General features: G+C 42.8%; 1 protein-coding gene across 5 annotated transcripts in view; it reads left to right on the top strand.

The window, feature by feature from the left end:
• The window catches only part of LOC129327419 (acylamino-acid-releasing enzyme-like), a 45,082-nt gene extending 37,727 nt beyond the window's left edge, over positions 1-7,355 (top strand). For 3 of the 5 annotated variants that reach the window (XM_054976052.1, XM_054976054.1, XM_054976053.1), the window contains 5 exons: positions 564-652; positions 1,630-1,820; positions 2,128-2,230; positions 3,463-3,569; positions 6,535-7,355. In XM_054976052.1, coding sequence (XP_054832027.1) covers positions 564-652; positions 1,630-1,820; positions 2,128-2,230; positions 3,463-3,569; positions 6,535-6,685 — 641 coding nt within the window. In that variant the 3' untranslated portion in view covers positions 6,686-7,355. Of the gene's footprint in view, positions 1-563; positions 653-793; positions 1,821-2,127; positions 2,231-3,462; positions 3,570-6,534 lie in introns of those variants that run through there. The other 2 variants (XR_008596820.1, XM_054976055.1) reach the window with 2 other exon arrangements.
• The last annotated feature ends 6,513 nt before the right edge of the window (positions 7,356-13,868 follow it).

Raw genomic sequence — 13,868 nt, forward strand, 5'->3', positions numbered from 1 at the left:
CTTCCTGCCATCTGGTGTGAAAATACTATCTTTTCAAGAAGCCCCATCTCCTTTGCCCTGTCCCCTTGCCATTTTCCTATTTGGCACTCTCTTCCGGGCTATATTGTACAGTTTGTTCCACGTGTACCCCAAGAACATCAGATGCATTTTTGTGTTCCTTTTGTGAATTTCAGAGCATTATCCAGAGGCTTGAAAGAAGAGATTTATTCACCAGTGGAGACCAAAGGTCATGGGGACTAAGAACACAAACAGAAGGAAACTAATAACATAATAATAAAATCTTATAAAATAACATAATTAACAATACAGAGTTGTCATGATATAAGAAATAAAATGACTCTCCTAGACTCTGCATATAACATTTTCTATTCCCACATTTGTTTCCAGTGCTACAGGTTTATTATGCCATTTTATTTATTAGTGTATCATTGGAAATGGGAAGGAGAGAGATTCTAGGGGCAGCCATTTGCTATCAACCATCCTTGGGAGTGAAAAAGTTGTAGAAGACTGCTGAGATCATCCCGCCCCCCCCTCAGTCTCTTGCATTGCCTTTTTCTAAACAGTGAATTACAGGGGCTCCCTGGGCTTTGGCCAGGCCAGCATTGACTCTCTCATCTCTCGTGTGGGAGTACAAGATGTGGAAGACACTCAGGTCAGCCTCTTTTCTTTCTCTTTCGTTCTCTGCAGGAAAGGCCAAGTGAAAATAAAAGTGCAAGGCTCGTTATTTCTATTTCAGGAGACCTAATTAACAAATATCACACTGCATATCAGTTTATCCTTTCTATAACACCAGGCAGGCCCTCTCACTTTGGGGAGGGGAAGGAAAACAGTTCACACCGATCTGGCTGTTGCAAGGCATATCTGGCATAGACCTGCTTGTGCTGGGACCATCTCCTCACTGCATCCCTGCCGCCCTCCAATTTCATGCTGTGCCTCAACCCTATCGTAGAACCATCCAGGGCAGCATGGGAGGAGATGCATGGGATAGCAAAATGCTATGACCCAGTCCTAGGTTCCGCTGCACCATCTGCGGGCATCCAGCAGCCATCAAGAAGTTGTATTCCAGGTGTGTACAGGCAATTGTTAATAGAACTCTGTGGGAGGAGAGTTCTGTATGTGAGCGGCTAATCTGTGTTGTATGATTGGACAGAGGGGTTGGGGCACCTGTTTTAAGAACTGCAAAAAATCATTAGGTAGATAATTAAGAGCAGCAGAACTCTAATCTGGAGAAGTGAATTGATTCCTCACTCCTTCACTTGAAGCCAGCTGGGTGACCTGGGGTCAATCACAGCTTCTAGGAGCTCTTTGTCCCACCCACCTCACAGGGTGATTGTTGTGGGGATAATAATGACACACTCTGTAAACCACTTTGAGTGGGCGTTAAGTTGTCCTGAAGAGCGATATATAAATCTGTTGTTGTTGTTGTTGTTGTTGTTGTTATAGATTCATTCTCTTGGCCAAGAGCAGGCTCAGGTAGCAAAATCAAACTGAGTATGCTGAGTTGGGTTATGGTATGTGGGCTATCACTGGCTACCTCACAGGAACCTCCAGCTAGAGCAAACACCCCTGCTCTGAGTTTGTATCATTACCTGAGAACATGCCTGACTCTGCTCTGTTCTGCCATCACAGTTGGCAGTGGAGTTGGCACTGCAGTCTGAGCCCTTGGACCCAAATAGAATTGCCTTGCTGGGAGGCTCCCATGGAGGCTTCATCTGTTGCCACATACTTGGTCGATACCCGAAGATGTACAAAGCCTGTGCAGTCAGAAGCCCTGTCATCAACATGGCCACTCTGCTGGGGACCTCCGACATCCCTGACTGGTAAGAAACGTATTTGCTTTAGTCTTTCTTTCTCACCTTTCCCAAGAGCCTCCTCTCACCTATGACAGGCTAGTTCCTGTCTCTTTTTGATCCACTTTCATACAGTCATCTCTCAACCATGTTACCTGTCCTCATCCTCTCTCATTTCATGAATAAGTGTTCTTAGTCCTTATCTTTCACTTTACAATGATCCTTCTTTCTCTCTGACCTCCACAATAGTCATTCTCCCAGCAATAGAGAGGGTGCTCCTCGGCTCCTTGGCAGATGTCACAAATCAGGGCATTATCGTAATTGTACCTTTCCACAGGCGCTACACATCCCTAGGTTTGCCATATTGTTTTGAGAGAATTCCCTCTGAAGAAGATCTGGTGACGATGCTACGCCACTCCCCCATCATTCATGCTGCAAAGGTAAGAGTCAGAGAAGTCCCTGTTCACTTGATTTCCATTGTGTGTGAATAAAGCAATGCTGTATTTTCCAGCTTCAGTATATACATATTCTCAGAAATCTAAGTTTCCAACTGCACTTGCTAAAGTTAGCAAATAAATGCATTGCCCTATTTACTAAAAATGGCCCTGTGTGTACTGGGAGGATTGCACATAGTGCGTGGTTGGATCGAGGGGTCATTTTGTAGGAAAAAAGCTGCAGGAACACATTAGCACATGCCATGCCCTTGACCAAGCCGAAATGGCCAGGATTCGGCTGCTGCCAGAGGGGGGAGTGTTCCCCCACCTGGCAGTAGCCTAAATGGCTGGGACAGGGTCAGTGCCGGGTGGAGAAGGCTTCCCCCACTTGGCACTGACCCAATCCTGATGGTTTTGGCCCCGATCCTGGCTGAAACGGGCCAAAAATGGCCGAAAATGGCTATTTTGGGCTGGAATTAGGGCCAAAATGGCCTAGACTGGGTCAGTGCCGGGTAGGGGAGCCTTCCCCCTCCCAGCACCAACCCAATCCGGATGGTTTTGGCCCTGATCCAAGCCGAAACGGGCCCAAAATTTTTTAAAGTCAGGTGGGCGAGGCCACCTGACTGTTTGGGGAACTACTGGAACAGTGTTCCAGTGCGTTCCCCCTCCAAATGAGCCCTGGTTGGATCACCGAATTGTAATGACTGAACTGGGCTATAGTGCAAGTGTCTTGTCATTGGAGCGGTGATTTTGTGCACTTCCTCTTTGTGCCATGTGCGTTGCATCATTTAGCACCAGTACTTCTTTAGTACAAAATTTGGGACTAGGGATTAGAACTCAGTATCCTGTGAATCTCAGCATTTGTTTTAAAATAGCAAGCTTCTGCCTTTTCGCTGTAAACAGAATTGAACATGTGTGAAAGCGCTTGCTGAAATCTCAGCAGCCAGTAGGAGAGAGCTGAGTAGGATTTCTGCAGCATACAGAGGAAAGGGATGGGAGGATAGGGAGGAGCATCATTGCCTGCAATGGTTTCTTTACCTATCTCGTGAATAGCAGGAACAAAATAAGAAAATATACAATTTGTTCAATTTAAATAATTTTATGTACAGAATTCCACTTTTCTTGGGGTAGCATTTTTTTCTCATGTAAAGTATAGACAAATTTGGAAACTTGGTCCTAGGTGGCGAGAGTGCTTCTGTGTGTTGCTCCTACACTCACTGGTTACTCCCTCTCCATAGGTGTTTACACCCTTGCTGCTCTGTGTGGGGGGCAAGGACCGAAGAGTATCTCCGTACCAAGCTGTGGAGTATTATCGTGTGTTGCAAGCCAGAGGGATTCCTGTGAGGTGGGTCTTGTATACCTTTTCTGCGGACTCAGATATGCAAAAGGCAATGCTTTATTTGAGCAGAGCTCCCTCCTCAGAGGCTGAGCCATTCTTTCTCTCAGAGTATACTGCAAAGAAGTATTCTGCTCTGATTTCCCCCCATCCTTTCCCCCCACATTTGGCCAAAACCTCATGGATGCTGAGCATTACATTTTGAGAGGAAGCGTCATTGCCTTTGCTGGTGCCATCCCTGTTATTTACTTCATTTATAGTCCACCTTTCTCCCCAGTGGAGACCCTTCTTCTCTTCTCCACTTCATTTTCACAACAACCACGAGGTAGGTTAGGCCGAGTGTGTGTGACTGGCCCAAGGTCACCCAGCAAGCTTCCTTGGCAAAGTGGAGATTCGAGCCTGGAGTTTCCCAGCTTCTAGTGTGACAGACTGATTCTCTGTTAAATCGGCAGTTGAGCATGGAATACATTTAACATTGTCCCTTACTTAAGGAAGCGGATATCCCTTCCTTAAGTTTTCAGCATACAAACAAGAAATAGGGACCAGCAGCAAGATGAACTGAAACTAGAGAAGAGAAAAGATAATTCTACAGCTTAAGCAAGGGGAAACATCCTTCCCCTGCTGCTCTTCCACTTCTTTTTCCTGTCCAGGGGATGAATATAGTAAAAGGGTCATGTTATGCCTCCCCTTGCTTGATTAAAGAGCCTGCTGAGTCTGTGCTTTTATTTTTAAAAACTTCCACCTTGACTGTAATATATATCATTTGTCAGAGCCAACCCCCTTGTCCTATTCTGAGGCCTTCAAAAGTTTCTGCAGGTTTGTTTGCATGCAGTTCAGTTTTCAGTATCCTATATAAAAAATATGGGAAAAGACAGGCAGACAGATTTCTAGTAGGTGCCTACGTAACTGGTTTGGATGAAGGAGGAGGGGAAAATATTACTCCCTTGTTGCGCAGTGACCACAGATTGAAGTCTTATCCACCATGTTATTCAACCTCTATGTAAAGCCTTTAGGAGAAATCATTTGTAGTTTTGGAATGGGATGCCATCAATATGCAGAAGAAACCCAGCTCTGTATCTCACTATCCAAATCCTCTGGTGATCCAGTAGAGGGCGAGGCCTTAAGCCATTGCCTGGCAGCTGTGGTCAAATTGTTGAAAGCAAAGAAGTTGAAATTGAACTCAGAGAAAACAGAAGTTTTGCTGGTTGGGAAGGCAGAGATCTTGAAGGACATTGTGCTCTCACTTTCATTGGGCTTCAGTTGACTCTTGCAGACTCATTTAAGATGTTATGCTGGATCCAGCATTGCTGCTAGAGAAGCTATTTAACACAGCTGCAAAAAGAGACTCCAGTTGGTGTAGAACGTTGCAGCTTGGTTATTATCAGGAGCTAAGTTGAGTTCAAGGTTTTGGCTTTCATATATAAAGCCCTTCATGGTCTTGGTCCCTTACATCTATGGAAGCACCTCTCTCCCTGTGCTCTGCCACAGCAGCTGTCCTCATCTAAACAGGGCCTTCTGCAGGTGCCAAGCTTCACACAGCAAAATCAACAATTGCCCATACACATGTATCCTCTACAGTGGCCTCCACCTTATGAAATTGCCTGCCCAAAGAAAGAGGTCAGGAAAACTCCTGCTCTCCAGGCTTTCAGATTACTGTGCAAAACTGATTTATTCAGGAGTGCTTTTTTACACTGGTAATAGGATGGTGCTGTAAAGAAATGGTTCAGAGAGATTCATTGGAAAGGGATAGGGACTATAGACTATAACACTGTGTACTGTATGTTGCTGTAAGTATGCTCCTAATTAATAGTTCTGCATGCAATTTGCTAAGAGCTTGATTGCTTCTTTCTTTCTTCATTGTAAGAAAAAAGTGAAACATTTTTCATGTGTTTTTGTATTATCTAATTTTTTTTCAAATATCAAAATAACAAATCAAAATAAAGTTCACCACCAGAGTCAATGTAAGGTTTACTTTCAGTGTGATATATGGGCTTCTTTATTTTTGCACAAATGTTGAATGCTTGACCAATTTCTCATGAAACCCCTGATGAAAGAACTCTGTTTGGGAAACACTGCCTTAACATGTTACAATCTTCAGGAAGGCATAAATTATGGTACTAAAAGCAATTGCTGAAAAGATAAAATTAGTTCTTCCTCAATTCAACATACTGGTTTTACAAAAAAGAATTTAAAGCAAAGAAAGAAAGATTTAAAGAATATTTAGGGGATCAAAACCCCAAGTTCTGACCCAAGCTACTCAAAACTGTGTGCGTGTCATATGCTGTAAAGTCGCCTCCAACCTATGGCGACACTATGAATGAAAGATCTCCATATATATATGGGCAGAGTATAACAATCACAGAAAGAACATAATGGGTGTTTGGAGCTTGCTGGCTGGTGTGAGTATGAGAGAAAACAACACAATTAGCTTATATTTAGAAAGGAAATAAGAGTTCTTTATTGTAGGAACTCCATACTCTGATATGAAAGATTCTTATCTACCTATCTAGTCTAAGAATGGTTATGGATTGCAGAACAAGTCCTGCATCCATGATGCAAGATGGAGAGAAGACAAAGGGGGGAAGAGAAGGAAGTACTGAAATTAACAATCTACACATCAACAGATGTAGTTCAGGGCAGTAAGGAGTAAGCAGATGCCCTGACTTCTCTAATTTTCTGATTTCTGAAAACCTTCCCCCTCAATCCTTCATGAACATGTCCAATCCCTTCCTGACTTTCAGAGTGAGAACTGATGGCTTTGAGAATGGAATATTTATGAGAAATTTCCTCAAAAAGGAGAAGTTGGTCACTGGCCCAAGATATTTGCAAAGAAGGGGTGGAATTGAAGGGGAAACAGTCTGCATTCAAAGTGGTGGGGTGGGGAATAATAAATTCACAGATATGCTGTGGCAAAAATTCATTCTACCATAGCCCAGTAGAAATTATGAAAAATATTTTGCACTGTCTTTTGCAGGTTGTTGTGGTATCCAGAAGGGAATCATACCCTAAGTGGAGTTCAAACTGAAGCGGATTTCTTTATGAACTGTGCACAGTGGATTATACAACATCTTTCTGTGGAAGCAGCTGCTGGAAATCTGCAAACATCTGAAAAAGCAGAGCTGTAAATTCTACTTTGAGAAAAAATATCTGGACTGTAGGACTCTATATCCAGCTGTATGAGGATCACTGGCTAGGGCTACCAGTCCCAACAGATGCAGCATACAGTCATGTTCCTGGCCTTTAAACACCATGCTGTACATCTGGTAATTTTATGATGCAAGTTCTTTTGAAGAAATCTTCAGCAAACTGAACCTACTCAAATTACTTTCTTGAGGTAAAGCTGACTCTTAAAGAACTGCAGGACTGTAACTTACATTTCTGCCATAGAACTCTGCTGGGCCTTGTTTCCAGCTAAGGGGATTTAAATAGTGGTGGTGGTGGTGGTGGTGGTGGTGGTGGTGGTGTGTTGATTTTTCAAAAAGCTATCAATATTGTAAGAAAATAGCCATGGGGGTGTACCATTGATGTCTTTTCTCAACACAAATATACCAGCAAGACTCCAATTTTATTGCTGAATGATTTATTGCTGTGGACCTATTGTATGAGCAGCCCTAACAAGGTAACTGAAGCAGTTGCCATTAGTCCTAAGTACCCTAGTAAATGTTTGCTGCTTGTTTGATCTTTCCTGTCCCCTAGAACATCACTGCCTATTGCCTCCTGCAGACATAGACAAACATGTCAAAAATATTCTTCAGAGATATTCATTCTTATTACAGATTCAATAAAGATTGACTACATTTCTCCCTTAATCCTTTCCCCCTTAATTTTATTTTTAAAATGTACAGCGGTCTTCAGTGCTTATTCTAAGTATCCTTCTCCAGAGATCCCCACATGAAACAGCTGTACCCACAATGTTGCAGATGAGGATCACACTATCAAATAGATGATTAACAGTGTCAGAGCTGATAATGTTGACTACCTTTTGGAGGGAAGGAGCAATAGCGAAATAGATTGTTGGCATTTAGCTAAAATGAATATATGTAATCAGTGACTCACAGAGCTGACCAATCATTCTGTTTCCCTAAAACAAGGGCTGCTTCCAGACATCCTTAATGGGATGGCCTGCCAACAGAACTCTGGCGGGTTATCTCACTCATTGCATACATCATCATTTCCCATGCACAAGCAGGTCATGATGAACCCGGTTTTTAAGAGTTTTTTGTGAGACCTGTTTTGGTCCATGTTTATTTTTGATGCAGGTTTTCCACGTGATCAATGCATGTGGAGGCTTTTTTGCACATCAGAAGAGCCCTCCCACAAATCTCCAACCCCTCCTCTTGCCATTACCTCTCCTTTAAACTTCACGCATGCATCTGGCTCGCATGCACAATCGTACAATTCCCCCCCCCTTTAAAAACTTTTTTTAATGGTCCTTGCGTTATTACAATATCTACGTATACAAAGGGGATCATACTGCAGTGCTTGCTTGGATCACTCAGCAATCAGACCATCAGTTTAGGAACAACACTGAGAATGGAATGCCATTTCTGATTTTATTTTAAACTAGCAATAAGGCCTATTATTTGGGAAAATACAATGGGCCCTAGCAGCGCTCCCCACAGCATCTGTCGAGGGGGTGAGCGGGGAAGAGATTGGGGAATCCCTCCTCCTTCTCCGGTCTCTTGGCCACCACTCAGCTTGTGCACGGCCCTTCCAAGGCCCTGTGGAGGCAGTGGGGAGCCCCGCCCCCCAGGCCACTGCAGGTCCTTGGGAGGGCCTTGCCATCGCATTCAGCCTTTCCAGGCCTCTGGAAGCCCTGAGGAGGCAGCACGGAGGCAAACTGTTTTGCCCCCCAACTTGCTTCTTATCCCTGTGTACTGCGCCTGCATAGGGATAAGGAGTGAGTGGTTGGAAACACCATTTGACTTTTATATAGTAGGATATGGAATTGTTCAATTGCGCTACTCTACTGTTCGCATATTTATGAAACACTTTTGCATTTAAAGCTTTGAGTGGGAAATCAACAGTAGGGAATGGAATACTATGCATGCCGTTTCTACAGAAGCTGAAGGACTGGACAATGGTATAACGCAATCCTGCATCCTCTCCAAAAAAAAGAAAAAGTTGGGCGAGAATGCGGCAACATCATGTGTGGCAAGGCAGAAATAAAGAACGTGTTTTCTGTATTGTTTGCGACAAACACCCACAAAACACACATGAGGATGATATATGTGGAAGGTGAGTTCTCGAAGCAGATTGGGAAGACACAGCTTTGGGACAGGGAAAACCTAAAAAATTGGAACATGTGCAAGCAGCCAAGATGTGATAATCTCCTGACATCAGCATTGTCTAAATTTTTTTGTCTCTGAGACATCACTCAGATTTTTTATTTGATGCTAGTTAAAGAGAAATTTCTACTCTCAAACTTCAGTATGAGGATGACTCCATATTATGGTAATTCTTTACTTCAACAAACACTGAATTGTGGGGTGCGAACTGCTTCTGTGACATCTGTGATTTTGATGCACCCATTAAAATCTCATGCTACAATGGTAGCAGAACTCTGAAATATTTTTAACGTTAGGATCTAAAACCATGAAGTTTCATGGGGCTCTCTTGAAATTTGTTTCCATGTAATTGGCAATGGCAGTAGTTTATGGAGAAGAGTGTTTACTGTAGAATACAACAAAGAGAACAGAGATCAGACAGCCAAAACACAGAGATTATCATCTTTCTAGGAAAATACATTATATGCAACCATAGGTGTAAACTATAGATTACAGCAAAACTTTTATCTGTGTGGATCATGAAAAGCTATGGAGACTGTTAAAAGAAATTGAGGTGCCACAACATCTGCTTGTTTTGTTGCACAACCTGTACTCTGGACAAGAGGCTACTGTCAGGACAGAACATGGAGAAACAGAATAGTTTCCAGTTGGCAAGGGTATCAGACAAGGATGCATATTATCTCCCTACCTGTTCAACCTCTAGGCAGAGCATATCATAAGGAAAACTGGATTAGATCTAAAAGAAAGTGGAGTGAAAATTGTTGGAAGGAACATTGACAATTTTAGATATGCAGATGACACCACGTTACTGGCAGAAAATAGTGAATACTTGAAATGACTACTCATGAAGGTTAAAGGAGAAAGCACCAAAGCAGGCTTACAACTGAACATCAAGAAGACAAAAGTAATGACTACTGAGGAATTACACAATTTTAAAGTTGAGAATAAGGAAACTGAAATTGTCCAAGATTTTCTATTCCTTGGCTCAATCTTCAGTCAAAAGGGAGACTGCAATGAAGAAATCAGAAGAAGATTGAGACTTGAAAGAGCAGCTGTGAGGGAGCTAGAGAATATCCTTAATGATGTCTCTCTGGGAACCAAGATCAAGATAATCCAAACTGTGGTATTCCTCATTACTATGTATGGATGTGAAAGTTGGAGAGTGAAGAAAGCTGACAGGAAAAAAATGGATTCATTTAAAATGTGGTGCTGGAGGAGAGTTTTGTGGATACCATAGACAGCCAGAAAGGCAAATAAGTGGGTACTGGATCAAATCAAGCCTGAATTCTCCCTAGAAGCTAAAATGACAAAACTGAGGCTATTGTACTTTGGTCACAACATGAGAAGACAAGATTCTCTGGAAAAGTCAATAATGCTAGGAAAAGTAGGAGGAAAAGAGGAAGAGGAAGTTCAACCCTGTTATTACCATGGATCTCTATCTGCGCCAGTGGATAGAGAAGGCAAGAAACTGGGTGCTATCAGCTGTAAAGTCTACTCTTCTGCAGTGCTCAATTTTAGGATTGCTCATTACCAGGCTATAATGGGTTCCTATAACCTTTATCTATGGGACTGTCTTTCACACTGTATCCAGGATGTCCCTGATGATAGACATGTAATGGTGAAGCTCCTGCAAGGGGAGGCATCTAGATTGGCAAAGCAGCAGATGACTAGGGGGAAACATGCAGCTGATTGCTCTGCGAAGTCGACGGCCTTGGCCTTTACTTTGAGACATCATGCATGCCTTCATTCTACCGCACTTCCTAATTATAAGAATTGAGTTGAAGATCTTCCTTTCAAAGGGGTTTTCAGAAAAGACTGACGATTCTTTGCATCAAATGAATATCACCAGACTGCGAAGTCATTGGGAGTCATTGCTTCATCTCAAGGCCAAGCAACTAGACCAGGGTTCCAAGCTTCACCACCTTATCACAGCCATCAAGGAAGGTACCAGTTTCAACAACCTTATAACCAGCATCCTTTCGTTCCATACCACTGTCAGCAATCTAAGAGGACTCCAAGGCTGAGGGGGAAAGCCATCTCGCTCCCATTCACCAAAACTGTCCTCTCAGGGACAGAAGTCTGTGTTCTGACTAGGACAGGATGGATCCACCTCTTCTGTCTTCTTCTTGGACTGACTGCAACCATTTCTACATGTTTGGGAGTCTATCACAAATGACTCATGGGTGCGTTCAATAATCGAGCATGGTTATAAGTTGCATTTCTCTGAAGTTCCTTCATTAATGTTAACCCCTCCAAGTTCTAGTTCCTGTTCAGTTCCGTTTCAAGAGGCAATTGCAAATTTATTAAAAAGGGGGGCAGTTCAAAGAGTCCCAGTGTCACCACCCTCTTACGGGTTTTATTCTAGATATTTTTGATTGATAAAAAGATGGAGGGATAAGCCCATACTGGACCTATGTAAGCTCAACAAATTTATTAAAGTTCAAAAATTCCGTATGCTTATGCTATCAACAGTCATTCAACTTTTAGAGTGTAATACTTGGTTTGCAGTTGTCCATTTGAAAGACGCTTACTTCCACACTTCCATACATCCTGACCACAGGAAATACCTTAGGTTTCAATGTCACAGTGTGAGTACACTGTGCCTCCCTTTGGTTTATCATCTGTGCCGTGCGGTTTACCCATATTTAGATGATTGGTTGCTTGTGGTGGAATCGGAATCATTACTATATGACCATATACGACTTACATATTTCTAATTTGGTCCTCCTGATTAATTGGGAAAAATCTAATCTATTGCCCAGTAAAGTTGTCCAGTTTATTGGGGCTAAACTTGACTCTTGTCAGGGGAGAGCCTTCCTACCATTAGACTGACTACAGAGCATACAATCTTTAGCAAGGTTTTTCCTTTCCAAACATTAACAAATGGCCTTAGTTGTCCAAACACTACTAGGTCTCATGGTATCTACCACTTCTGTGGTGGTTTTCGCTCGATTAAGGATGAGACCTTTACAAAATTGGTTTGTGTGGAAATTTAATCCTAGAACGATCAGCCAACAGATTAAACTTTCTGTCCCAAGATCTGTTTTAAAATCTTCAGTATGATGGACACAATGTGAGAACTTAAATCAAGGTTACCCCTTTGGGAAGCTTCCAGCTGACATGCTTCAGCATTAGGTTGGGGAGCTCACTGTGGGCATTTATCGACCCAAGGGCCATGGTCTAAGAGCGAAATGAAGTTGTACACCACTGTATTAGAACTCAGGGCGATCCGTTATTCCCTTGTTTCTTTTGCAGGTGTGCTGTGCAACAGTAGAGTGCAAGTCCATATGGATAACACTACAGCCCTTGATTATCTAAATAAGGAAGGGGGGATAGCATCCCTCACTCTCTGTGCTGAAGTGATGGCTCTTTGTGTTATCACAGGTCCTTCACATAGTGGGAATAATAAACAGCAGAGCAGATGTCCTTAGCCGAAATTTTTTCTCACAACATGAAAGGTCACTAAACAAGAAATATGCCCTACCTGTTTTCCATTTGTGGGGGTTTCCTTCCATAGATCTGTTTGTCATGAGGCAAAACAAGAAGGCTAAACTGTTCTGTTCACGGGCAGGGACAGACCCTTTATCTCTAGGGGATGCTTTTCAGATCCCATGGGAGAAGGGACTCTTTTATGCCTTCCCACCTACACCTTTGACAACAAAGGTGTTGTGTAGGATCTGGCACTTCAAGACACATTGCATTCTAGTTACTCCTTTTTGGCCCCATTGGGAATGGTTCACTACACTACAGGCTGTGGCTCTAGACAAATGTATGCACTTTCCAGCGGTCCCAGACCTTCTAATCAGAGGGTGTGTGGCATCACAATATAACCACCTTGCGGCTGACAGCATGGTTGCTGAATCCACCAGATATATATTTTCTGACAAAGTGATGCAAATTTTATTGAATACCAAGAAAGCTTCAACACATTCAGCTTATGGATGTAAGTGGAGTCGGTTTAGTAAATGGATAGCTCCTAAACAACTCTCCCCATTCAATTGCCCATTAACGTGCATTTTTTATTCTTTGTTGTACCTCCATGACCAAAGACTTTCAGTTTCCTCAGTTAAGGTACAACTTGCTGCCATTTCTGCCTTCCATGAGACAGTGGATGGCAAGATGGTTTTTTCCCATTGTATGTTGAAAAAATTCCTTAAAGGAATGTTTAAGGCCTTTCCACCAAGGTCTTTGCTGGTTCCTCAGTGGAGTCTTTCCTTGGTACTTGCCCAGATTATGCTGTCCCCTTTTGAACCACAATCATCTTGCCCACTTTCTTTGCTGCCATGGAAGGTAGCCTTGCTGCTTGCAGTTACCGCTGCAAGACGGGTGGGAGAGATCACTGCTCTTAGACTGGATGCTCCGTTCCTTCAACTTTCTCAGGATAAAGTGGCATTGCATACTAGTATAGAGTTTCTTCCCAAAATGGTATCTAAATTTCATTTACTGCAAAAAATGCTCTCCATGTTTTTTCCCTAACCCTACTTCTGCTGCAGAGTGTACCTTGCTCAAATTAGATCTTAAGAGGGCATTACTGTATTGAACCAAAAGTTTCCGTAAAACAAGGTCATGGTTTGTCTGCTGGTGGAGTCCTAAGACTGGGCATCAAGCTTCCTCACGGACTATATCCATATGGATTGTTTCAGCTATGCAGAGGAGTTAGCCATGTTAGTCTGTGGTAGCAAAATCAAAAAGAGTCCAGTAGCACCTTTAAGACTAACCAATTTTATTGTAGCATAAGCTTTTGAGAATCAAGTTCTCTTCGTCAGATGCATGGTACAGAAACTGGTCAAATATAGAAGAGGAGGGGGGAGGGGAGGAGAGAGAAGATGCAATTAGGCGGGGAGAGGGAGGATGCAACCAAAACATTCCTTTGCTAGTAAACATCTCCTTTTGGAGTGGAGATTAATTGGCTTGTGTGAGGCTTCAAAGGAGTTTGCCCCGTTGGTTTGTAGCAGCAAAACAACCAGACCATCCAATTCCAATGTAGTATAAGCCTTCGATAACCACAGCTCTCCCCGTC

This window comes from Eublepharis macularius, chromosome 4 (genome assembly GCF_028583425.1).
Source record: "Eublepharis macularius isolate TG4126 chromosome 4, MPM_Emac_v1.0, whole genome shotgun sequence".
NCBI classification, from domain to species: domain Eukaryota; kingdom Metazoa; phylum Chordata; class Lepidosauria; order Squamata; family Eublepharidae; genus Eublepharis; species Eublepharis macularius.